The sequence below is a fragment of the Phoenix dactylifera genome, unplaced genomic scaffold (genome assembly GCF_009389715.1).
Source record: "Phoenix dactylifera cultivar Barhee BC4 unplaced genomic scaffold, palm_55x_up_171113_PBpolish2nd_filt_p 001305F, whole genome shotgun sequence".
NCBI lineage: Eukaryota > Viridiplantae > Streptophyta > Magnoliopsida > Arecales > Arecaceae > Phoenix > Phoenix dactylifera.
The window spans coordinates 71491-96510 of NW_024068637.1; the positions used below are offsets into that span (position 1 = coordinate 71491).

The window sequence follows — 25020 nt, forward strand, 5'->3', positions numbered from 1 at the left end:
CCAGCCTCCATGGCCTCTGACGGGGTGCTCTCTCCAGAGGGAGGCCTGGACTTGAGAGTCCTGACCTCGAAGGGGAAGTCCGCTTGCAGGAGGCTCCGGTTGGACTGGAGCCGGAGGAGGCGGTGCCGTTGGGATGCCCCTGGGTTGCAAGCTTTGGACAGCGGTAGCCAAGGCTTGCACTTGCTGCACCAGGGCATCAAACTGCTCCGGCCGAACTTGAGGGGTTGACTCGGCCGAAGGTGGTGAGTTCCGGACGGAATGCTCAGGAGTGGGTGGAGGACGTCGAGAGGCGTTGGAAGCCCCTTTGCTTCTTAGCTTCATGGCAGCGAACTCGGGCCCTTCCTCTAGCGCCAACTGTTGCTGGAAATTGGACCCGGGGGCTACCGCGAAGCCGGGGAAGGAGGAGCTTCGCTGCAGGGACGGTGGTCGGCGGCGCGCCGACTGGTGACGTCCTCCTGGAGGGGTGTAAGTCATGCAAAAAGCCGGTGGCCGGGCTCCCCGGCGCCGGCCCTCCGATGCTTAAGTCAGAGGGGGGCAGATATGTGTAGAGAGCAAGGAAGAGAGTATATGGAGAAGACAGCAGGAATATTTGGATAAGATGAAGAAGATGAAGAGGGTGATATCCTCCATTGTGTCTGTGCTGTTTGCTTCTTTTCACCCGGTCCAGGAAGGTTCTGTCCGGGGGGCCTGCATCCTTTTCCCCCCAGGTTTTCTTTTATAGAAGGATTTTTGTTACCTGGGAGGTGACAGGAGGTTTGTCCTCTTTTGTAATAATTGGGCACGATTTGGCCCATTAATGGCGTAGTGGAGAACGGGACCGAATCAGACCGGAATCAGGGAGTTGTCACGGTCGATCGGACCTGTTGGAGTGGTTGAACCGCCGGCTGTGGTGGGCCTGGGGTCCGTGGATGGTAAGTGCATTTATTACCGAATGAACCGGCGGTTAGAGAGAGCCATACGCTCTGATGGTTCAGTGATCCGGAGATCGTCTTGGGCCGTGCTCATTAAATGACTGGGGGCATCGGAGACTTGAGGGAGTCTCGTGCATTAATGGCAGGTCGTGCCGAATACCTGCAGAGATCTTATGCCTTGATGGCTTGGAGATAGTGGCAGGCTATAGTAGAGTCGCGTGTATAGCCGCCGGACCTTTCGAGAAAGCTTGGCGGGGAGGAGTATTAGTTAAGGCATCGGCTCGGCAAGGGTGCCGAGCCGAGCTGGTCGCCCTGTGGCGGGGTTGCTTTGAGTACTCCTGCTCGGCGCCCTTTGGGCGAACACCTTCTAGCCGAGCGCCTCTATTTGGCGCTGTCTCTAGTCCGCGCTTTCTAGTTGAGCGCTTCTCTGGTCGGCGTCCGCTGGTCGGCTCTTCCTATCCGAGCATCTCTACTTGGTTATTTTGATTGGGCGCCTCTTGGCGCTCTCTCTCTGGTCGGCGCCCTTTAGTCGAGCGTCCTCCTGATCGGCATTCTTTGGCCGAGCATCCTCCTGGTCGGCGCTCTTTGGCCGAGCGCCTTTCCGGTCGGCGCTCTCTAGCCGAGCGCCTCCGTGGCGGTATGACTTGGGGTTTTTTCCCCAACAGTACTTGTTAGAAGAGGATCGGACTGAGCTGGGTTGTACCTTAAGGATGAGATCGTTGCAAATCTGCATGCAGAGGGTAAATCACATTCTTAGAGCAGTGTATATCACACGTCTTGATTCATGCAAGCTCTTTTCAATCCTCTGATTTTATTCTTGTAGATTATTTCTTTATAATACCTTTATAAAATAAAGATATAGCAGTTTTTAGACAAAATATTTTTTCAACGGAGAGCACAAGGAGGAGGAAGAATGGGATGGTTGCAAGGTGGCAGGCAACAACGACAGTAGGGAATGATCAAGGAAGGCTGATGTTTGTGAAGGGAGGGAGGGAGGGAGGTTTGAGCTGCAGGACTTGCTCTAGTCCAGGCTGAGGTGCTTGAGGACATGGTGGCTGGGTAGGCACTGGTGATGAGGTCCTCCATGCACTCCTTGTGGAGGTGGGTGGCGTCGCGGTGGGAGCGTCAGATGTCATGGATCCTATCTTCAAGTCTACCAACCGCTTCCCCTTCACCTCTCTACTACCCTCACCATTCACACGCCACAGTCACAATCCACGCCACCGTCATCATGTCCATTGTCTTCACCTCCCTCTCTCTTCTCCATTCCTCCCATGTTACGTTCTGATTATTCTGAATCATCAGTGTATATATGAGCCACTAATCTGTTTATGTTATAGTAGCTTGTCATTTGTTGTTCTTCCCAAAAAAAAAAAAAAAAAACTCTGCTAATCCCAGTGGGAAGGGAATTAAAAGAATAGGGGCCCAATTTTTTTATCAGGCGACAATCACGTGATCATGGTTCCTAATAGAGATAGATGGATGGATGAACCACATTGCAACGAAGAAATAACTAGGACTAAAATGTTTGCCTTCCAAACCTGAAAGGGTACCGGTGTAATTTACTCTTCTTATTATTATTGTTTGGTAGGATGATGCCAAATACGGAAAAAATTTAGATATTTCTTTGGGTGCACATGTAGGGGTTGATTGTGGTCCAACATTTGTACTTGTCAATGAACTTGTTTATACTTATAAATTTTGTTGATTTATGTGGCAAGAAATTTTTTTTTTGTGAAGAAAAACATTACAAGAAAAAAGTTGTCACACTATTGGTTCGTAGGTAACGTAGCAAGCAGCAAAATTAGGTGCATGCATTGACCTCAACTAAAGATCTAAGAGGCCGAGAACCAACTACAAATATATATATATATTTTTTTAGATAAAAACGTCTACTCATGTCATATAACTCTAACGTGAGTACATCCTGCCAAATCACGGAAAAGTAAGAAATACAAGAACGAGGAACATCTGATGCAGACGTTCAAAGAAACTTCCCGAAATACCGGACGACAAAGGAGGCGACTCAGTCTGCTGCCCTGTTTACCTCTCTAAACACGTGTGCTACCTGAAAGTCGCCCATCATTTGAGCCATCCTGTGAGTCTTCCGGATAAGAGGATGACCATCATCATACCTATCCGCCCTCCGGATTCAATCGATCATCATAGATGAATCTTTCTTGAGGTATATCTGCTTGATATCAAGTACCAGTCTCACATAGAATACACCCTTTCAGACTGTCTGTCCTCTTCCACAGTCATCTTCATACGAAACGACGGCCATCCAAACAACTTGAAAGGCTCTCTACGGAGTTAGAGGGTCTCATAGCTAAAATTAAAAGTCTCTGAGATTTCCAAGGCACATTAAAACTACAATAACTGCGCGACTGGTCCCTTTTTTCTTTCCTCTACTGTATCCCTCTTCTTCTTGAAGGCTCCTTTTCTCCTCCTCTTCCTCTTCTCCTCAGCACTCTCCCTTCTCCCACTTCCTATAAATCTTTTGCAATTCCTCCACCATTGCTTAATTCCCTCTCAACTACCCCTTTAACATGGATTTGTTTACTTCTTCTACTCCACCATCTTCTTCTTCCTTTACTTCTTCTTCTGGGATCGGTGGAGAAAGAGAAAGTGGCAGCTACAGCTCCCTTGTTTCTGAGATGCTTGGAAGGGTGATTTGTGCCATAGCGACCTGTGTTTTTGCCATAGGTTGGTTTTTTTCTCTCTCTGATGTTCTGCCCTCCAATTTGTTCTTTGTAATGGTGTCTGGCTAGTTAGTCCATCTGTGATGAGATTTTTTATGAAGATGGCAGTGTTCTAGAGGTCTCTTTTGGTTCTTTGTTTGTTGTTTCTAGTTTATCTGTTGACTTGTTGGAAATTTCTCTGGCATTGAAGCAAGAAGAAGGTGATGAAGTTGAGCTCTGCTTCTTTGGTAAAGTTGGTTCTCTCTGTGTATCAAGTTTTGATTTCTTATGTGGGTGTTTGCCAATTTTCTATGGGTTATACGGTTTGCTTGTGCGATCTGATTTGATATTTTGGATAAAGGGCGGGCAATGCTCATGAATTATTTCAATGAGATAATGAAATGAACTACACCATATTTGAAACCCAATCATCAGAATGACCGTACCAATTGATCAAAAAATACACATGCGATCTTTTTTTTTTCCTTGGTTGATTTCATGATTATAGTTTCATAAGGCCTTTTCTTCCCAACTTGCTTTGTTTGCCATTTTCTGGGTTTGTAATATTGTTTTTTTCCCCCCTCTTTTCTTCGCCTGTTAGATTTGCAAAAGTTTTTGCTTTCCAATTACTTTTTGCAGAAGAGGAGGTAAATGAGACTTGCTACAAATTCTTTGCAAAGCATTGGCTGATAATTGTTTTTCCTTTTGTTTTGGTGTAGTTGGTTCATTCATAGGGGCTGTCACAGGTTCTTTGATTGGCCTAGCCACCGAAAGTGGTTTATTCCGAGGGGCTGGAATTGGAGCTATTTCTGGAGCTGTTTTCTCAATCGAGGTTGTCGAATCATCTCTTGATCTCTGGAACTCCAATGAATCAGGGATTTGGAGTATCTTATACCTGGTAAGTCAAAAGCATTCAAATGAGTCTTTGGAGAGCTAAAAGGCTGAAATTATCAAACATTCGTAGGGAGCAACCTATTACCATCTGCAAACTAAGTAGCTGCATTACTCCTCTAATTCAGCAACAGACAAGGTCTAACATTTTTCAAGTCCTCCTTTTTATATTTGAGAGAGAGCATTGCTTATCTCATACTAAAGCCTCACAATAGAAGGAAGATTGATTCAAAGCCATGTTAGATATTTTACTGTAATTTGATTCTTAACAGATGGACATTGTCTCTAGTCTTTTGAGTGGAAGGCTTGTTCGAGAGAAGGTTGGACCAGCTGTCCAAAGTGCAGTGCAGAGTCAGGTATCCACTTATTTGGAGATGAATTCTAGCACTTGAAATAAACTAGCTGTTAAATTATCTTGGATAATTCTGGATGTTCTTTGAGTGAAGATGAGTGCCCTGGACTCACCCTACATAGAGGTTCCTGATTTCTTTGAAACTGGAGACCCGGTGGGCATGTCGAAGGATTCTGTCGACAAGCTCCCAAAGATTGAAATTACTACAGATAACAATGTGGATGCCTCAGGTGACAGAATCTGCTGTTCGGTATGCCTGCAGGTTGCAAATTCCTCTTTGTAAATTATTTGGATGCCCAATAATTTGATTGCGTGTTAGCTTCCTAATTAATTAGTATCGTCTAAGCGACTGGATTTACTTTGTAGGACTTCCAAATTGGAGAGACAGCAAGGAGCTTGCCTGAGTGTCGGCACATATTCCATTTACCGTGCATCGATAATTGGCTTACTAGACATGGTTCTTGCCCTCTGTGCAGGAGGGATATTGAGATCCTTTCCCTGTAAACGAGGGTAGATGCTTTCTTTGCAACGTCCATATAAACAAATATGGTTTTGAATCTGTTTTTATTACAGACAAGTTTATTTGTGGTTTAACAATTTTTAAAAGTTTTGCCTGCCATCTGTATCAGCTAACTATTTCGTGTATAATTTGTTGTTAATATTTCCCTTCTTAAAATCAGTAATTGTATAAAGGAATGTAGTGTCGTGTGGACTGCAATATCTACCTTAAAGAGAATATTGTGTCAAAGTAAATGTTGGATAAAACTGTGAATTTTGTAGTTAAAAATGATTATATGACAGGAAAATTAGGGACTGTATCATTTGAATTATTGGAGAAACTGCCCAAATTGCATGCCCATGAAAAAATTATTTAAGCAGGTTTCAGCAAATGTGTGGCTTGGTTCGATGCTGAAGTGACAAGAAAGAGGGGATAAATGGAAGTTGTGAGGAAGGATTAGAAAGAGCCACAAGATGATCCTTAGTAGAAATTAACGACGAACAAAACTTGTGCAAGTCGAACATGGATAGCAAGTCCTGTTAGTGTTAAGCTTGGGTGATGGCAGAGCTGTTTCACAGTTTGGATGCCACAATCAAATTTTCCTCACATTTTCAGCTGTTTCTGTCCTGAAATTTTGTAGTTCTTCTTGAGTTATATTTATGCACTTTGCAAACCAAATTCTAAATAACTGCTCAAGTAAAACTTTGTCTGAAAAATTAATTTTATGGACCACTCTCCATGGCATCATGGTCGGCCATGTCTGAAAGACTTTTCAACTTGACATCATGGTATGGTTGAGAACTGGACGTCCTACCGAATTCATGATTTTTTACTTCCATCTTCTTGTTGGGTAGTCCATAAATCCACCTGGCCGTCTTCTTCATGACAGGGATTGCTGATAATGATAGCAAGCCAAACTTGTTATTTTCTGATCTTGATTTCTAATCTTCTGCTTTGCAGAGTTGCAATCATATTTCAGGCATAGTTGATTGACAATCATATTTTGCTCTACAAGCAGGCATATCTTGATGGCATAAATCCATCTAAAATTATTAAAGCAGGTGTAGTTATTTAATGTGCACGTGGGAATGTCAGTCTCTCCATATTGATGAGTTAATGCATCTTCAAGTTGCAACTTATATTTATATATAATTTCATTTTAACTATTCTAAGTTTGGATAAATAGGGTACAAGGGGAAATGGGGGAGGTCCCATTAATAGCATGCAATTAAGAGCAAGGATTTAAGACAAGTGATGCAGCAGAATATTAGTAGATGGAATCTGCCCTTGTACAAATGGTTTAGGAGAATTATTAGATTTGATATAGGTATTTTGATTACTAAGATTTGAATAGGATTCAGAAGCGAGATTTACTATAGTAAAAGCTGAGATCCACAATAGTAAAAAGCTGAATCACATGCTAAATTTTTAGGGGCTTAATTTGCTTTATAGTGGATGATGAGATGCTTTTTTTTTTTTAATTGGATAACTTTTCAAATTTTACAACATGATGTCATCTCATTAGAATGCAAATAATCATGTCCAAATTTTTATCATTTGAGTCTTGAAATTGGTCGGTCAAATTGATCCTGTATTATTTGGGTTTCTTGATCCTGTATAAGTACTCAGGATCTATCCAGCATATAATCGATGTGGGATTAAACATATACCCGTATGGGTCTTCATATACTCATCCCGTTCAAGCCTTGACGTCCTCGTCAGGTTAAGGGTTCAAATCTATTCAAATTTAATCACAAACACCACGATCGGTCTGTGATCAGCCCTAATAGAATCATGCTGCAGTGTCCCCTAGTCCATATAGGTTATAGGCTGGGTCCGCTCTGATACTATTGAAAATAATTGAGGATCTCATCCAAAAAGGCTAGCCAGAAAAAAAAATTTAAAAAAATTGGTATCTCGGACATGTGCTCCATCACTCCGCACCCAGGAACTCAAACTCACTAATTGGTACATTGAAAAGGAAAGCCAAGGTCAGAAAACGCTTGGGTTTCAAGTGAAGACTTGAAGAAGATGGATGAGCTACTTTGGCATGATCTAGATTCCAACCTGAAGTCAAGCTCTTTTCGAGCATGGAAGAAAGATGCAGGAGCACAGCTTGCAAATTATATTTCTGGTTGTAATTTAGAATTTCAATGTTTTATTTTGAGGTACAAATTCTTATTTACTTACTTGTAGTTGATTGTCATTTAAGGAATCTAGTTTGATTGTCTTTTGGTATGCTTTGTGTGCTTACAAAGTTGTAGACTAGGAAGTTGTTTTGCATTCTTTGTGAAACTTGACTAGTGAGCCAAGGCCGGCTCGAGCCTTAGGCGACTACCCCCCAGCTCATGGAAGGCCCCGCTCTGCCCGTGGACTCGTGAAGAGTCTTTTTTTTTTTTTTTGCCTGCATAGCTTTAAGCTTTCACATCCGAAAGCTAGCAGGGTGACGAGCGACGGCTATGCCGCTACAATGTGTCCCCATCTCCCCGACGACAGACAACTGAGATAGGCTACGGCCTGGGCGACGGGCATGGCTACAAGCCTACGTAGCTGAGACAGCAATGAGCATTTCCTCCCTCCTTCTCTGCCGGTGCTTTTTTTTTTTTTTTTGCTAAACGGCTGAACCTTCCGTTCTTCTCTCCCCCCAGTGCTTCTTCACTTCAGTTCTTCGACCCTTCCCTAGTTCCCTTCTCTGCCGACAGCCGGCAGGTTCGACCGTCGACAGCTTGAGGGTCGACCGCCCCTGCTTCGGACTCTGGAATTCGGATCTCCTCTCCAGCTCTACTCGCAGTCCTTGGCTCCTCCGACCTCCAGCCTTCGACCTCCGGGCTCCGGCTCCTCGGCTCCGCTCTAGCCTCTAAACTTCTAAAGGCCATCGTCCTCCTCCTCCGGCTCCAAGAAGGCAAGAACCCGGCGAGTGGCGAGCCGCCGGCCGGATCTCCTCTCTAGCCCTTGGGTCGCCCCTGCTCCGGAGTCCAAATCTCCTCTTCAGCTCTCCTCCTCGCCGTCCTCGGCTCCTCCGACCTCAGGGCTCCACCGCTCCGCGGTGCCGGCCACGTCGACTCCTGTGGAGTAATTGAGTATTCCCTAATTGATTTTGATGAGTACAAAGCATTTTGAGTATATCTTATGTTGTTCTAATGAATTCAATTTAGTGTTTCAGGCAAATATATGTGAATTTCTGTTTCAGTGCCTCGAGCTTTGGTTCAAAGTTATTTTGCTAAGTATTGGACTCAAATTGAACCAAAGTCTGCATCACAAGTCGACTCCGGAACTTTGCGAGTCGACTCCGGGACACTTAAAGTTTCTTGCATAAACTCGAGTCGACTCCAGGACTATCCGAGTCGACTCCGACTAAGAACAGACAGAAAGACAGAACGATGAATTTTAGACCCTGTTAGCAAGTCGACTCCAAAAGGTTTCGAGCCGACTCCGATGCTTGGCAAGTCGACTCCAGATGGTCCCGAGTCGACTCCAAAGGGTAACAGACAAAAAGACAGAACGATGGATTTTAGACCCTATTACCGAGTCGACTCCAATTCTTGGCGAGTCGACTCCCAGAGGAAAGCAGTCTGAAAAGGCAGAGAATCAGCTTTCGGAGACCCTATGAATGAGTCGACTCCAAGTGTTCCAAAGTCGACCCCCAAGATAGTCGAGTCGACTCCAGTAAGGTCCGAGTCGACTCCAAGGTAGAAATGTTCAAAAGACAGATAATCAATTTTTCGGTCTCTGAGAACGAGTCGTCTTCTGAAAATATCGAGTCGCCTCTCAAGTCAGCCGAGTCGACTCCAAGTAAACTCGAGTCGACTCGAGGAAGAAAAACAGAAAGTTGAGTTTCTGGAATCTTAAGAACGAGCCGACCCCAAGTGCCCGAGTCGTCTCCAGCTGTTGGCGAGTAAACTCCAGTTTGGTCCAAGTCGATCTCAGGACGAGGCATACACTTTAATTCAAATCTGGAACAGAGGGCGAGTCATCGCCAGTAAAGCGCGAGTCGACTCCAGTAACAGCCGAGTCGACTCCAGATCGTACGAGTCGACTCCGATCCCAACGGATACATTATCAGATTGTACAGACGGATCGAAACAGCTCCAAATCACTCTCTAACGGCTAGTTTTCGAAAGGAATCACTTAAATAGCCAGAGTGAACAGTAGTAGAAAATAGGAGAGCTATTCTATCTGAGCATTAAAGCATTTCAACCACCAAGAGCTTTCGTAAAGTGAATCCAAGAAAAAGAAGGAAGAGGTGTATTCATCTCAAACCAAAAAGTGCTTCCTTCGCATTCAAGGCTCTACTACTGTTCTCTATCCTTTGGCACATTCAAGAGGAGACTCAGAAATCGAGAAGCCCCCACTTCCTCATCTAAAATCTGTTTGAGGGCTTCTAACTCAACTTTGTTTATATTGTCTCACACTTGCTTTTTTGGAAGCTTTCTTGTGAACTATAAACTCTTCTTTTTGAATACTTGATTCAATCAGGGGATTGAATCAAGGATTGTAAGGTTTGTTGGTGAGCCAAAAATAAAACCAACGGTGTAAGGTTGTGGTTGGTGAACTGGAAAAAACCAACTGGGTTTGATTGTGAACCCGGAAAAACAATCGAGTGGTTCTAGTCGGTGAGCCTGTCAAAACCGACCGAGTTCGTTGTGACCTCGTGAAAACAACAAGTTGGGTTGTGAGCTTGTAAAACAACCGGCTGTAATCCTAGGGATTATAGTGAACTCCCAAGTGCGGCTTGGGGAGTGGACTTAGGAGCAAAAGTTGGCTCCGAACCACTATAAATCTTTCTGTGTTTGTATTGCACCTTGTCTCTTTCACTCTCTTCACTCAGTGCATCTAGTGATCTAACTAATTCACTTGCAATATATTTAGTTAATCACTCACCTTATTTTTAATTGATCAATAATTAATTAAAACCCAATTCACCCCCCCCCCCCTCTTGGGTTGTCTCCTTGGGCAACAGCTCCGCTTCAAAGTCCACCATCCTCCGTTAACATCCCAAATCTCAATTCCCAGGCAGTGCTGCAGTGGTGAGCGTATCTATTGACTAATCACTAATTACTATTTCACATGGAGTTACATAGTAATTACTATTTCACATGGAGTTACGTAGTAATTACTATTTCACATGGAGTTACATAGTATTTGTTATTTTATTATCTAATAGTTATGTGAGCACCGAGTAGTTGTATATGAAGAGAATTTCTTTCATATGCCATCAGTTTTTCTCTGAGTTGTTGCTATTGGGTTATTGCATTTAATGTTATACAATAATGGAAAAAACCAAGGAAATATATGGCCAACTGATTAATTTTTTGGTCCAATTGATTTTGATTTAGTCAAGTTAGAGACACTACAATTGATTTTTTTTAGTCTAGTTGTAGGTTGGTTGTGACTTCAGCGGTTCAGCCTCTTCTCGCCGTCAAGTTCGGCACTATTCAACCTCTTCTCCCCGTCAAGTTCGACACTACTTGTCGGAACTTGAGTTCGTTTTTTTTTGACACAATCAAATTTTATCATTTTTAACTTTTTTATAATTTAATTTGTTTGTGGTGTTTTTTTAATTGCTTTGTTTGATAATATTATTTTTAGATTAAAATGTCTAATAGAAAATATGAATGTGGGTATGAAAAACTCAAAAAGAAAAGAAAAATCGATAAACTCATTTAATCTCAAAAAGGAGCTCTAGATAGATTTGTTGTCACAAACAAGAAAAAAACCATATCAAATTCAACTCAGGAATTAACAACAGAGCATGCATCTGAAATAGAGTTAGAAAATGACATAAAAAGAATGAAACAAAATGAGATTGACAACCAAATTCATAGTAGTATTCAAACATCTACTGAAACAATATCTAGTGAAGAGCACAATGAAGAATCAGATAGAGATAGGATAAACAAGAAAAAAGATTATGAAACTATTTCTATTCCTACAAATTTATATGATCCTGGTCAATGGAAAAATATTGATACAAAGTTGAGAGATTTAATAGTAGAAAAAGGTCCGATTAGAGATTATGATCTTCATTTTCCTAAGGAAGAAAACAATATACACTTCTCTATGATACATTACATTCGTAAATTACCTAATGGTGAAAAATATGATAGAAGATGGTTAGTGTATTCGAAGGATTTGGATAGGATATATTGTTTTTATTGTAAATTATTTGATTCAAAACCTAGCACGAGTCAATTAGTCAATGAAGGAACTAGAGATTGAAAAAATCTAGGTATCAAGCTCAAAAGTCATGAAATAACTAATGAACATATCACTAGCATGAATAGGTGGATTGATTTACAAGTGAGATTGCTAAAAAATAAGACAATTGATAAAAGTCTCCAAGAACAAATAAACCAAGAGAAGGATCATTGGAAAAAAGTTCTATTGAGAATTATTGCTATCGTGAAAAATCTTTCAAAAAATAATTTAGCATTTCGAGAAAAGAACAAAAAGATCTATCAAAGCAATAATGAAAATTTTTTAAGTCTTATTGAAATAATTGCAGAATTTGATCCAGTAATGCAAGAATATGTTTGACGCATTCAACATGGTGAAATTCACAATCATTATTTAGGTGATAATATTCAAAATGAATTGATTCAAATATTAGCATCTAAAATTAAAGCTATAATAATTAAAAAGATTAAAGAAGCAAAATATTTTTCTGTAATACTTGATTACACTCCTGATATAAGCCATCAGGAACAAATGACCTTAATTTTAAGATGTGTAGATACTTCAACAAGTCCAGTAAAAGTACAAGAATATTTTTTAGAATTTTTAGAATTAGATGATACCTTTGGAAAAGGCTTTTTTAATGAACTTATAAATATAATAGAAAAACATAAACTTGAAATTAATGATATAAGAAGACAAGAGTATGACAATGGGTTTAATATGAAAGGAAAACATCAAGGTGTATAAAGAAGATTATTAAATATAAATTCTAGAGCGTTTTACACACCATGTGGATGTCATAACTTGAATTTAGTATTATGTGATACTGCTAACTCATGTTCTGAGACTATATCTTTTTTTGGAGTGATACAACAAATTTATAGCTTATTTTCTTCTTCTACAAAACGATGGAAAATTTTACAAAATAATATATCCATATTAACTCTTAAACCCTTGTCACAAGATACGTTGGAAAAGTCGTATTGAAAGTGTCAAAGTAATTAAAAACTAAACTCCTAAAATAAGAGATACTTTAGTTCAATTAGCAGAAACTAATGAAGTTCCTAAAATAAAGAGTGAAGCCACATGCTTAGCTACATATGAGACTGAGAATTTTGAAGTCTTATTAGGCATGAATATTTGGTATAATATATTGTTTGCTATTAACTCAATTAGTAAGATTTTGCAATCTGAAGACATGCATATTGATGTTGCTATAGATCAATTAAAATGCCTTCTTTCTTATTTGAAAAGTTATAGGAAAAATGGATTCATGAACGCTTTGAATTTATCTAAAGAAATTACAAATGAAATGAAAATAGAACACACATTTCGTGAAAAACGTGTGATCCGTAGAAAAAAATATTTTGATGAAAATAGTGTTGATGAGACAGAAAGATCAGCTAAAGAATCTTTTAAAATTGATTACTTTTTATATATAGTAGATCAAGCTATTTCTTCAATTCAAAATAGGTTTGAACAATTTACCATATAGAAAAATATTTTTGATTTTTTGTTTAATTTTAGAAAGTTAAAATCTTTGAATGAAGATGATTTGAAAAAGTGTTGTCTTAATCTTGAAATCTTTTTAAAGCATGGTGAATATTCTGATATTGATGGTCATGATTTGTTTTCAGAGTTAAAAGTTTTAAAAGAAGTTTTACGAACAGAAACTAGTACCCCTATTGATACTTTAAGTTTTATAAAACAAACATATTCTTTTCCAAATGCATGCATTGCTTACAGAATATTGTTAACAATACCTGTAACAGTTGCTTCTGCTGAAAGAAGTTTTTTAAAATTAAAGTTGATAAAATTTTATTTGTGGTCAACTATGTCACAAGAAAGATTAAAAAGATTAGCTATATTATCAATTGAAAATAGTATTTTAATGGATCTTGAGTATAAAAATTTGATTAGTAATTTTACATCTCAAAAAGCTAGACGAGTTATTTTTAAATAAAATTTTAAAGTATTTTACACTTATTAAAATTTTTTCATCATTTAAAAAAAAAAAAAGCCTCCTCTAGTGAGTTCGCCTTAGGCCCCCAAATGTTTTGGGCCGCCTCTGCATCCATGTAGCATCTCCAGCAAAATATCTGAATAAATATTGCAAAATTTGGATATGTAAAATATCGCTTTTTTACTCTCTCTCTCTCTCTCTCTCTCTCTCTTACTCACACACACACACACACACACACACACACACACACACACACACACACAAAACTCACGCATACGCACATGCACGCACGCCGGGTGGGGGCTGGTTGCAACGATGGTCATTTAGCGCATCTTAGCTCTACTCCATTTCAAAAATGAAAATAAAATAAACTTAATTCAGTGGTTCTGGTACATGATATCAAAAAGATTCAGGCCAAATATATTATACTTGATTGACAAATCATTGACAACAATTCTCTAATTCTGGTTCCAGAAAAGAAATATAATCCCCACGAGCTAAAGCTAATGCTATTAATATCCATCATTTCAAATTTCATGGTCAGCCACTCTCCCTCCCTCGATTACCTTTGCAGGAGCTGCTTCAAGTAAGTTCTCAAACTATCATGGATCAAGATTTGATCCATAAAACCAAAACTGGTATAGATGAATGAAATTTGTAAGTTACAATCAATGCCCAACTTAAAAGACAGTATACAATGTGTAACCGTGACCACTATACAATTTGCTTCACATATTAAATACATTTTAAGTCACCATGGATTTTGCTGAAGCATAAGTAGGACAATTGACATTAGTTAATAAATAGGACCAGGTACAGGATCTTTTTAACCTATCTCAGATAAAGTGACACCAATAACTGTGAGAATAGAATAAATTCACTTACAATCACTGCAGGTGAATGGATGCCAAAAAAGGGCACTATATCCACCTGCAACCATTTCTCGACCACTGATCCCACCACTGCACCCACAGCAAGGCCCCCCACAGCAATTATTGTTGCTTTTCCTGTGAAAGAAGGTCCAAACAATTCATTCACACATGAGGAGAAGCAAAATTGTGCATAAGCAGCTTCAAAAAGAATGTAGCATAATGATGCAATCTTTTTTTTTTTTTGAGAAGAGAGTAATGATACAATCATGGCATCTCATATTTTTGATTAGGAGAAAATAGCAGGTAGCAAGCAGTAAGCCTTTAACAGGCTTGCAACCAGTACCCCTTCCCGCAATCTTATGTATCGACTGGAGCTCAGCATATGTCATCATAGAATACAAGGTTATCTGCCGATGTACTCAGCATTCTAAAGTCCAGAATAAAAGCAATAAGATATGAAACATTTTAAATAAACAAGTAGAAAATATTGACAAATTAGATCTTGTAGTTACCTTATACTAGCACTCTCTTTCAAATATAGATTTAATGCCACGACTACCAGAAGTTTTTTTAATAAGATAACTCAAGATCATGAGATCTTGTCATTGATATATGTAACTAAGCAACCCAGCATTTTTCTAATGATGGTCATGAAAAAAGCTTTGGAAAATCTAGAAATAACTGAGGTTGTGGCTATTAGTCGAAACTAATCGCAAATCAGGATATGTAACCCTATGGAAATAGTTGGAAAATATTTGCTGGTTATGGTTCACTTGATTCCTATGACAAACTCTTAAAACTTGTTGACCATGTGGACTAATAAATTCGTTAATCTTCTGTTTACTGAACTAGTCCAAATTTCATCCCACTATTGTTATGTCAATTATCTTGAAAATAAAAAATTCACAAACACTTTGACTATCGATAGGTTTCTCTTTTATTAGCTACTGAAATGGTGGATCAAATGTAAGCTGCTTAGTAGCTGCATGAAAATTTTCACATACTCATATGACTAGTCCAAATTCGTTAATCTTATGTTTACTGAACTAGTCCAAATTTCATCCCACTATTGTTGATGTCAATTATTTTGAAAATAACAAATTCACAAACACTTTGATTATCGATAGGTTGCTCTCTTCTTAGCTACTGAAATGGTGGATCAAATGTAAGCTGCTTGGTAGCTGCATGAAAAATTTCACATACTCATATGATTCAATGCACATGTTTTTTCTGATCTGTTTTGCAGCATAGCAGTTAATTTATATTAATATTGAAGCATGATATCCACATATTTACAACATGAATCATATATGCAAATTTATGTGTTATTTAGCTGAAATAAACAGGAAAACATAAACTGCCAAGCTCCTTACCTAGGCTAATGCTCTTCTTGGTCAAAAAGTACAATGAAGCTCCAAAGCTTGTAGCCAAAATTATCCCAGGAACATCGGCCCCAGTATATGTCCCAGCTGAAGATGTGGAGGTACCATTAACAAATGTGAAAACCATCAAGGCTCCATAAACCCCAGCCTGTACACCCAAATTGCCAGTAGATGGAGCTTCAACCGAAACAGGAACATTCTTGACTGTTGTCTGTAGCCATTTTGGCATTGCACCTGCTCCTGCACTCCTAACAGGTTTAACATCAGCATACAGGATCCTATTATTTACAACCTTCCCAGCCCTGCGTTGTGATAAACTCTGCATGAGCAACATGTCATATGCAGCCTCAACCTGAAACAGAAAAATCAACATGGTTTCAGAGATGACTGCATAAGAACAACTGGCATAGGAAAGCCATGGAACACAATTCTAAAGAAATTTTACATTATATACCAACAACTTTTATCCAAAATAAGATATATGTTTCGGCTTTACAGATCAGGATATGGTCCATCAAAGTTTGAGCATTCTTCATGATAGGCTTTCAACCTAACATCAAGGCTTTGAAATGCATGGTACACCGTACCGGCCCGAACCAAGTGGTACGGGGTGTATCATATTGTATCAGTTTGGTACCGATATCCAGTACGGGTGGCGTACCGATAACTCGTACGCCAAAAAAATCTTATAGCATACCGTACCGACACTGTGCCAGTGTGGCACTGGTACGAGATCCGGTACCAAGACGGCAAACGTTACTGAAATTGATGAGATTCCTAGTCTATGTAATTATGGGAGCAAAGGGGCTTGCGTGAAACACTAATGGGAAGGAAACCTAGCATATAAGTTACATCATTCGACTTCACATAGTCAAGGGATAATGTTAAAAGGTTCCCCTAGATTTTTGAAGAGCCTGACAAAGAGGTAAGAAGGTTCAGAAATAGCGAACCTCATTCATCTCTATAAAGCATAAATAACAAACAAAAGTGCCAAACAAAAAGATAGACAACTTCTAAGAAAATTTGATGGAAAGGTGGGTTGGATCTTAGGAGAGGCAAGTCAGGGAACGAACGCATAGCCAAATCTGCAATCAAAATTTAATTCATGATGTTCAGCATTTAAATTGGTACAGATGCCAAGTTCTACCTTAATGTTGGCATAAATTGTACCAGAGACCAAGGTATGCCGAGCCGGTACCGGTAGGCGACCGAGAGACCAAGGTATGCCGAGCCGGTACCGGTAGGCGACCGAGAGCCGCATACCGGTCGCCTACCGGACCGGTTCGGTACTGGTCAAACCGCTACCAAACCGCCAACAGCGTGCGCAGCGCTCTGTGGCATTAAAAAAAAATAGCCACAGAGTGGAATTTACCCGAAGGCGTACCGGTGCGAACCGGTACAAAGCGGCACTAGACGGTTCGCACCGGTATGCCCTTTTTACCGCTCGGTAGTGGCCGAAACCATTTTCTGCCGCTGTACCGAACCGGTACGGTACGAGCTGAACCGGTCGGTTCAGCATACCATGCCAGAGACAACATACAACCGTCATTCAAGGAAAAATAAAAAGGAACTACACAAAAAGAAATGAAGAATACAATCAAAATGATGCATCGTAATTCCCACTATTATGCTCCGACAAATACAAAAACTGAAAATAAAATATAATCTTTTCTTTACCCATCTCCTTTCTCACTGATTTCGGATGTCAAAATCTAAAAAATCATAAGGATACCTAAATAAAGGCAGTCACATAAGGATACCTAAATATCATAAAGGCTGTCCCACAAGGATACCTAAATATCATATACGAAGAGTTTGTGAACTGATTGTTTAATCGGTTAAAAAATAAAACAGAAATTTTGGACAAAATGACCGAATTTCACAGCACATTTCTTAGATGGCCATCATATAGACAGTTAATACATTCAATGAACACAACACAAGCATCAAAATCAAGATGGATAGAGTTCTCTCCAAAAAATTTTCTAAAGATACCTGGGTCTGAATTAAATAAAAGGGCAAAATTGCTGTGGTTAACCACCATAAATTACACGGAGCACATAAGACAGTGTAGTAAACATGGATTCTGGGTATCCTTTGCATTCCTTGAGTTGTGGAATTTATACTTCTATGCCAATCATACGGCCTTTGCATCATATAAATACTTATACAGGTCATACCTCATAAACGATTTTTGAGAAAATGTGAATCCTTCCACAGTTTTCTGAATAACATGCTAGAAGCACTCCCCTTGGCTTCATGTAAGAATTTTCAGAGTGATCCAGAGATTAAAGCTTCTGTTTCTCATCTACATTGCTTGATATGTAGGTGATACAATACTTGAAATTTGGAACTTGACAAGCAAGGTTATAAAGGATGTTGATAAATGATATCCACTATGATGGGGCCTGAGCAATATATCATTTTTATTTCATTACAAGGGGCTTGGATCCTCACATGTAAATATAACACATGCATATAATATATATAAAAATACAATATGAGATATTTCTAATACCTCGGTAAAGGGTCATCTGATCATGTCACACCCCAAATTCGGGACAATATGGCCATGCTACCGAGGGGTACAACCCACGATAACACGAAGCCAAACATTTCATTTAACTTCCAAATTCATATCAAACAAAATATAATAAATAAAAAGACCAATTTCATTATCCATTAAATACAACCAATACTGATTTAGAGCGTCTAAATCCAAACACAAATACCAAACCCATAATTCTCAATATTTAAAAAATTATTAACTACAAATTCATAGTCAATTTAAAATACTAAAATTCTTCTACAAAATCGTCAAGCTTACTAGCGCGAACTCTAAGCCTGGACCATCCTTCATTCCTATCGACCATATTCATCTCGAGAAAGAAAAATAAAAATAGAGATATATGAGCGACACAGCTCAATAAGTAAATCTTACTCTACCTTACTAGCTCAAACATAAGTTTTTTCATTTCAATGCATCATTTAAGAAAAGTAATAGATATTACAAAATAAAGCATTTCGTAGTACAGTATATTAAAACAAGTTATAAAGCCAAATATGCATGCATAAATCATTCATATTTCATAAACATGATTCCAAAAATAAATTTATAAATCATCCCTCTGCCATTTAGCCATATCATAATTTAAAATATTACTCACAAATATTTATGCTACGGTCACTTTATACTTATGATAGGGCTCGTGTCCATAATCGATAAAAATTGTTGTTTCGTATGCCAACTTTATATCCGCCGTAATGGCGTACTGAGCCGTAATGGCAGTGGATTGGAACAGTTCTGGCCTTCAAGTCGAGAAACCAACAAAAGAGAGAGAGAGAGAGAGAGAAGGAAAGAGAGGAAGAGAGAGGGGGGGAGGGAGAGGGAGAGGGAGCGTGGTGGACAGCCGATGGAGGTTGGTGGAGGGCCTAGGAGGGGTACGGAGGGGTAGAAGAGGGGCTCTATCCTTCAGTTTTTCTGTTTCATTCGAAACAAGAATCCCAGAGGGGGCCACTTTTTAATGTTGAAGAATTTAAACAAAGTTGGCACCCCTTGCCGACTTTACTTAATATTTTCAAAATATTTTTTTATTTTTAAAAAATTAAGTAAAAATAGTAAGAAGGTTGCTGACTTTACTTAAATAATTCAAAATAAAAAAGGTCCTCCTTTCAGAACTCCTATTTCGAACAAAACAAAAAAGCTGGAGGGCGGAGCCCCTTCTCTACCCCTATGCGCCCCTCCTCGATCCTCCGCCAGCATCTGTCGGCCGTCCGCCACCCTCTGTCCCTCTCTCTCCCTTCCTCCCTCTCCCTCTCCCTCTCCCTCCCTCCCCTCTCTCTCTCTTTCTTTCTTCCATTCTCCCTCTCTCCCACCCTCTCTGTCGTGTTAGGCTGCACTCCGCTGGCCTTCTCCATCCCTTCATCTCTCCCTCCCTCCCTCTCTATCCTTTCCTCTCTTCTGTTCTCTCTCTCTCCCGCCCTCTCTGCTGTGTCGGTAAGGACCTAACATAGAACAGCATAGGGGCATATCGAACTATGCTACTGGACAACCGCTAGGTGCCTAGTATTGACACAACTATCCTTGCTACTAATATAGCATGAAGACAAAGTGAGGACTACTTATAAATCTATATGAAAAGATCACTAGGAAGTCTAACACAAAATTCGGCAATATCAATGCACAAATGGTAGTCTGTTTTTTTATTGAAGCAATATCTAGGTGATATAGGATGGGAAACCAAGAGGATTGCATCAAATGGAGCAGTAGAAAGTCCAAATATGCATTTTTGAACAGGAGACTCAAGAGGAAGAGCGTGTTCATAGGGAGCAATCCTGAAGTAATAAGGAGGAAGAATCAAAAGAGGTGCAGGAGCAGCAAGGGTGGGAGAAAATATGGAAAAGACTTAAGAACAGATGAAGCATAAAGACACTTAAGACAAAAGATCTAAAAGAGAAATTTTTTAAGCAAATAAAGTAAAAGAAATCAGATGCTTCAAGTGATGAAGACCAAAAATATCCTGCCTCAAAGACTCATGCAAAGGTCAAAGAAGCAGCATCAAACATCATAGCCAACCCTACCTTAAATTGATGGCTAAGCATGAGTGCATGGAGGCACTTAAATGTTTTTAGTGTTAGGATGCATTGTAGGTAGCAGCAACTTCAAAAATTCACCACAAATAGCATGGAAAGAATTTTAGCATGAAAAGTTCTCCAATACAACTTGCATCACCTTAATCGGAGGTTGGATGAGAAAGTTATAGGCAAAATAAGGAAGCTCCATTCGGGCAGTCTGAAGGCTGTGAATCGAGATGGTAGGAAACCCACCATCGAAATAGTTTGGATGGAAAAAACTTGTCATTAGTTGGATTTTTGAGTCCGAGTCAATTTGGGAGTACTCATATGGCAATTAGTGTGTGTTCCAATCATATCCAGACGCATTTAGGTCATTGTCGGATGGTTTTTAGCATCTAGAAGCATCTTAAGCGTGGAATTTGCTTTTAGAAGCCTTAATTAAGTTGTTCTTCAAGTCATGGTTGAATTCCAGAGGCTCTCACAAGTTCTAGTCAATATAAGGGAACCTAGATCACTAATAAATACATTAAGTAACCTCCTCTTTTGCATCATATTGAATTGCATTGAAATTTTTTCTTGGTGGTGTGACTTCGCCTCGCTATGGTGCAACTCCATTACAACCTTCATGTGACTCGAAGGCTCTTCTTCTTCCGGTGCAACACCAAAAGGCCCTACGTGAAGCCAATTCAATGTTGGTGGATACACGAGAAGCTCAGTGAAGACTGATGCGACTCTAGTTGGATCAAAAGATTTGGTCAGTAAGAGTCCAACTAGTTATCCTTGTTATTTTGTTTAGCCATTGCCTTCTACATTAGCTTATCTTCTTTGCTTTCTGCTTCTAGATTAACCTTTTAGTTAACTGATTCGTTTCTGCCGATAAGCTCCAAGTACATCATAGGAACTACAAAAATTCCCGGAATTCCTTTTTTTGGTCTATCTACATTCCAGGAAATTCATACGCTCCATGGACAGAGCAAAAAGTGGAGTGTTGGTCAGAATAACACACATAGAGTTAATGGTATTTCATAACTAATAGATTGAGCAGCAGCTCGTAGACCACCCCTTTTAGGTCAATAGGAAGAATCTTATCACGAATGAAGACAGACCAGCCTGAACAGACAATCTTGGTACTTAAGATGCAATTCCCTTTTTGGAAAGTGCTAATTGAGCCGTAGATTGTGAGTGAGCTTATCATTATTATTTTTTTTGGTTATTTTCTTTATTTTTTCCTTCCAAAAGATAATATCATTTTATTTCTTCTCATTAGAAAATTTCTTTTCCCTTCCGAGATAGGAGAGGCTGTGTTTGCATCCTACTAGAGTTATCCTTGTAGTATTGAGCATCCCATAGGAATCCTTGATCCTATGCTTCTGCAACCTCTAATTAGTGAAACCCCTTTGCTTCCGCATGCTTACTCTGACCTTGCATAGCCAGATCCCTAGCCCTGTTGGTCCTAGCATCATCAAGATACGAAGACACCAAGTAAATGGTTGCAGCGACATTATTCTTTGGAGGTATAACCTAGAGGGAAACACCTAACAGCTTAGGAGAATATAACCTAGAGGGAAACACCTAACAGCTTGGGAGGCAATGATTCGAAAGAAATGAAATTAAGTTTAAACATGCAATATCATAAATCTCAACAGTTTACAAGCAACCAAAATTGGATTTTCAGCTCAGATCAAAAGCAGATTTGTCAATGGAGGGGATAAAGTGCAATCTAAGTCACCTAAAGGTGTGAACATGCCTTGTATGAAGGTCCAATAAAACAAAGACACACTTATAGAGAATGCACAATGCAAGATTCACGGAGGAGTGTGGTTAATAAGGTGACTTTAGACAGATAGGACACATAAAAGAAGAGAGGTAATGCACAACTAGCATAAAAAAACTGTCAACATCTGTGAACAATGCCTTTTTATATATGTACTTGAAGATGAATATCCTAATGAAGGGTTCCATAAAGGATGACAATTTCATAAATCATAAGAAAGAACTACTATAAAAATGTAGGGCCTTAATGGGGAGGCTGATACAGGTTCGACTCCATGGTAAAGTTCCAATAAAAGAATTAAACATGAGGAAAACATGTCGTCATGAACGATCAAATATCACGATTTCATACCGGCTTTGATATTCTTAAAAGTCTCCAATGTTCACTTTTCTAAAACAGAGAAAGAGAAATTTTCATTAAAAAATTGGATCCTTTAAAGGTTCAAGAAAAACTACAGGAGAAAAGACACTGTATCCTCCTAAACAACTAAAATTGGATGATCATATAAACCTCGAAAATACAATGAACAAATCCTAATGATTGACACATGAATTTCCAATTTTCAGCAGCCATGTTCTACACTAGACCACTACTCAATGCCAAAGATTCCCAAAATCCCTGCTTTTAAGAGGTAATACATGAGATATTCAAAAAAAAAAAAAAAATCATCGCCAGTAAGTATTAAAATCGCCTCAATCATCCCTCCGTGAGACCCAGCAACCGAAATTTCGACCATATGTTACTTCCAAAAGAACCCTAACACCCAAAAGGGTAAATAAAGAAAACACAGAAAGCTTTGCATCACGTTATCATCTATCATCGATTCATCACCAAGATTACTATTTTCCGAACCCATGAGTCTCAAAACCCGAACCGAATTCAAATCAGATCACATGTGTAGACCAAAAAGAGCCCAAAGATCGAAAAGGATATAGAAGAGAAGAGATGAAGGGGGGACCGACCTGGGCGACGGCCTCCTGGTCGTCCTTGCAGGAGGCGAGGACGGCGTTCTTGGCGCGGAGGATGTCGTCGAAGGAGGCGCCCTCGGAGACGCCGAGGAGCTTGAGGGCGCTCTCGACGGACATCTCGAACGGGGCCGAGGAGTCGTCGGCCCGCGACCCGGCCTCCGGCGGGGGCGGCGCGGTGGCGCGGAGGCGGAGGAGTGGGAGAGTCGTTGCCGCCCCCCAACACCTTCTCCTCCGCCGCGACTGGAGCGTCGTGCGGTGGTGCGGCGCGTGCCTGGCGGAGATGGCGGCGGCGGCGGCGGCGGCGGTCGGCGTCGAGGGGTTCTTGTGGAGGATCGTGCCGTTGAGCGAGATAGGGGCTGCCATTCCTTTTTTCCTCCTCTCTCTCTCTCTCTCTCTCTCTACCGATTTTTTTATTTTGTGGGAGCAAAGATATTGGAAACAAGTGAGATGACATCATCGTATCATCTTAATCATTATCACCAACGACTTTAGATATTTTGATCCAAAAAAAATAAAAAAAAACAGCTTACCATGTGTGAATTCTTCCATTTTGGTGGAAATGGTTCTTTGCATCTCCCGTTTATTCTTTGCCACGCTCTATTGATTTCTTGCTAAGGTCATAGTTAGTTAATAATCAGTTTCTTTGTCAACTGAACTATATTTTATATATATATATATATATATATATATATATATATATATATATATATATATATATATATTTTGTTGTGCAGGCAAAATTATTAGTTAGATTAAATCTACCAAGTCAGCCATAGGCTAGCCAAATAAAAATTCACTTATTTTTTCTTTCAATGTTGCTTCTTTAAAAATTAACTGTGGTTAATCATAATTAGAGGAGTTAAAAAAAATATATTCAAGCACGAAACCTTCTTCATCCCTCATTAGGTAAAAAAAGAAAAAAAAAACTTGTCCATCCCTTATCTCCTCCTTGGAGAGTTCGAATCACGAGCAAACTTACTTCTCAAGTTTCAGCTTCAAAGCACTATTCACTGATAACCAAAAAAACTAAGAGGACTGGGGAGCAATTCTTGTAAATACCAAGATTTCGAGCTCATGGGTACTCTGCATCTTGCTACTGCGAACCTACTTCTCAAGTTTCAACTTCAAAGCATTCGTTGATAACCAAAAACCTAAGAAAAATTGTTGAGTATTCTTGTAAATACCAAGATTTCAAGCTCATGGGTACTCTGCATCTTGCTACTGCCACCTTTTAACGACACAACTAGTCTCTAAAGAAACAATCTCTAGGAGCACAGTGCCCATGGGAAACTCCAGCATGCCACCCAAGAAGGCTACCTCTTATTTTGCAAACAAAATATACATCATAAGTGCACAGAGTCTAACAACATAGCCAAGCATGCATGTCCATGTTCCTTTTCCAGCTGCATGTAATTTGAAATCCTGTAGCACTTCAGAATTAGCAGGCAACTCTTTTCCAAAGTACCTCACTGAATATTAGCCCACAGCCAAGTGCTTTTGTGTATCATTCTTTTCTAGCCAAGCACCATCCACCATGGCCATGAGTGTTCACTTCATACTATCTTTGCTTAGACCAGTAAAATTTTCAGGTTGCTGTAATGAAAAATACTTTTTTCTCCTCATTTTCGGAACAGTATATGACTCCATATTCTAAATTGATAGACAGTCATATCTCCAGTCATAGCATGTCACCCTTCATAAAAGCCAATTAGATTATATGCCAATAATTCTTAATGCATTGATAAATAAATGCATTGCCTGCGGTTGCTTAACACAGACATTGTCGATGTCGAGGCCAGCTTCTCCTGAAAATATGCAATAGCAGTATGGCATATCAAATTCACAGTGAACTTTGCCAGTTGCCACAAACTCCAATGGAAAATAACAGTGGAAGAACACAAATTCTAATATTAATCCAATAATCAGAATGGATTCTGATCACGATCTTGTAGAATAAAGATCACATCCGAACAGC

The 25020-nt window shown here is 39.6% G+C and overlaps 2 protein-coding genes across 2 annotated transcripts; one reads left to right on the forward strand and one right to left on the reverse strand.

The window, feature by feature from the left end:
- The first annotated feature begins 3322 nt into the window (after positions 1 to 3322).
- On the forward strand, positions 3323 to 5600 carry LOC103703820 (NEP1-interacting protein 1). The gene is made up of 5 exons (XM_008786827.4): positions 3323 to 3617; positions 4312 to 4490; positions 4756 to 4839; positions 4930 to 5097; positions 5202 to 5600. The coding sequence occupies exons 1-5, from the start codon at positions 3461 to 3463 to the stop codon at positions 5337 to 5339; spliced, it is 726 nt and encodes a 241-aa protein (XP_008785049.1). The 5' UTR covers positions 3323 to 3460; the 3' UTR covers positions 5340 to 5600.
- An 8474-nt stretch (positions 5601 to 14074) lies between these two features.
- Positions 14075 to 23449, reverse strand: LOC120108380 (protein CHAPERONE-LIKE PROTEIN OF POR1, chloroplastic-like). Its single transcript, XM_039121964.1, has 3 exons — positions 23040 to 23449; positions 15720 to 16080; positions 14075 to 14481 (listed from the first exon to the last, which is right to left on the reverse strand). The coding sequence occupies exons 1-3, from the start codon at positions 23406 to 23408 to the stop codon at positions 14306 to 14308; spliced, it is 906 nt and encodes a 301-aa protein (XP_038977892.1). The 5' UTR covers positions 23409 to 23449; the 3' UTR covers positions 14075 to 14305.
- Between the last annotated feature and the right edge of the window lie 1571 nt (positions 23450 to 25020).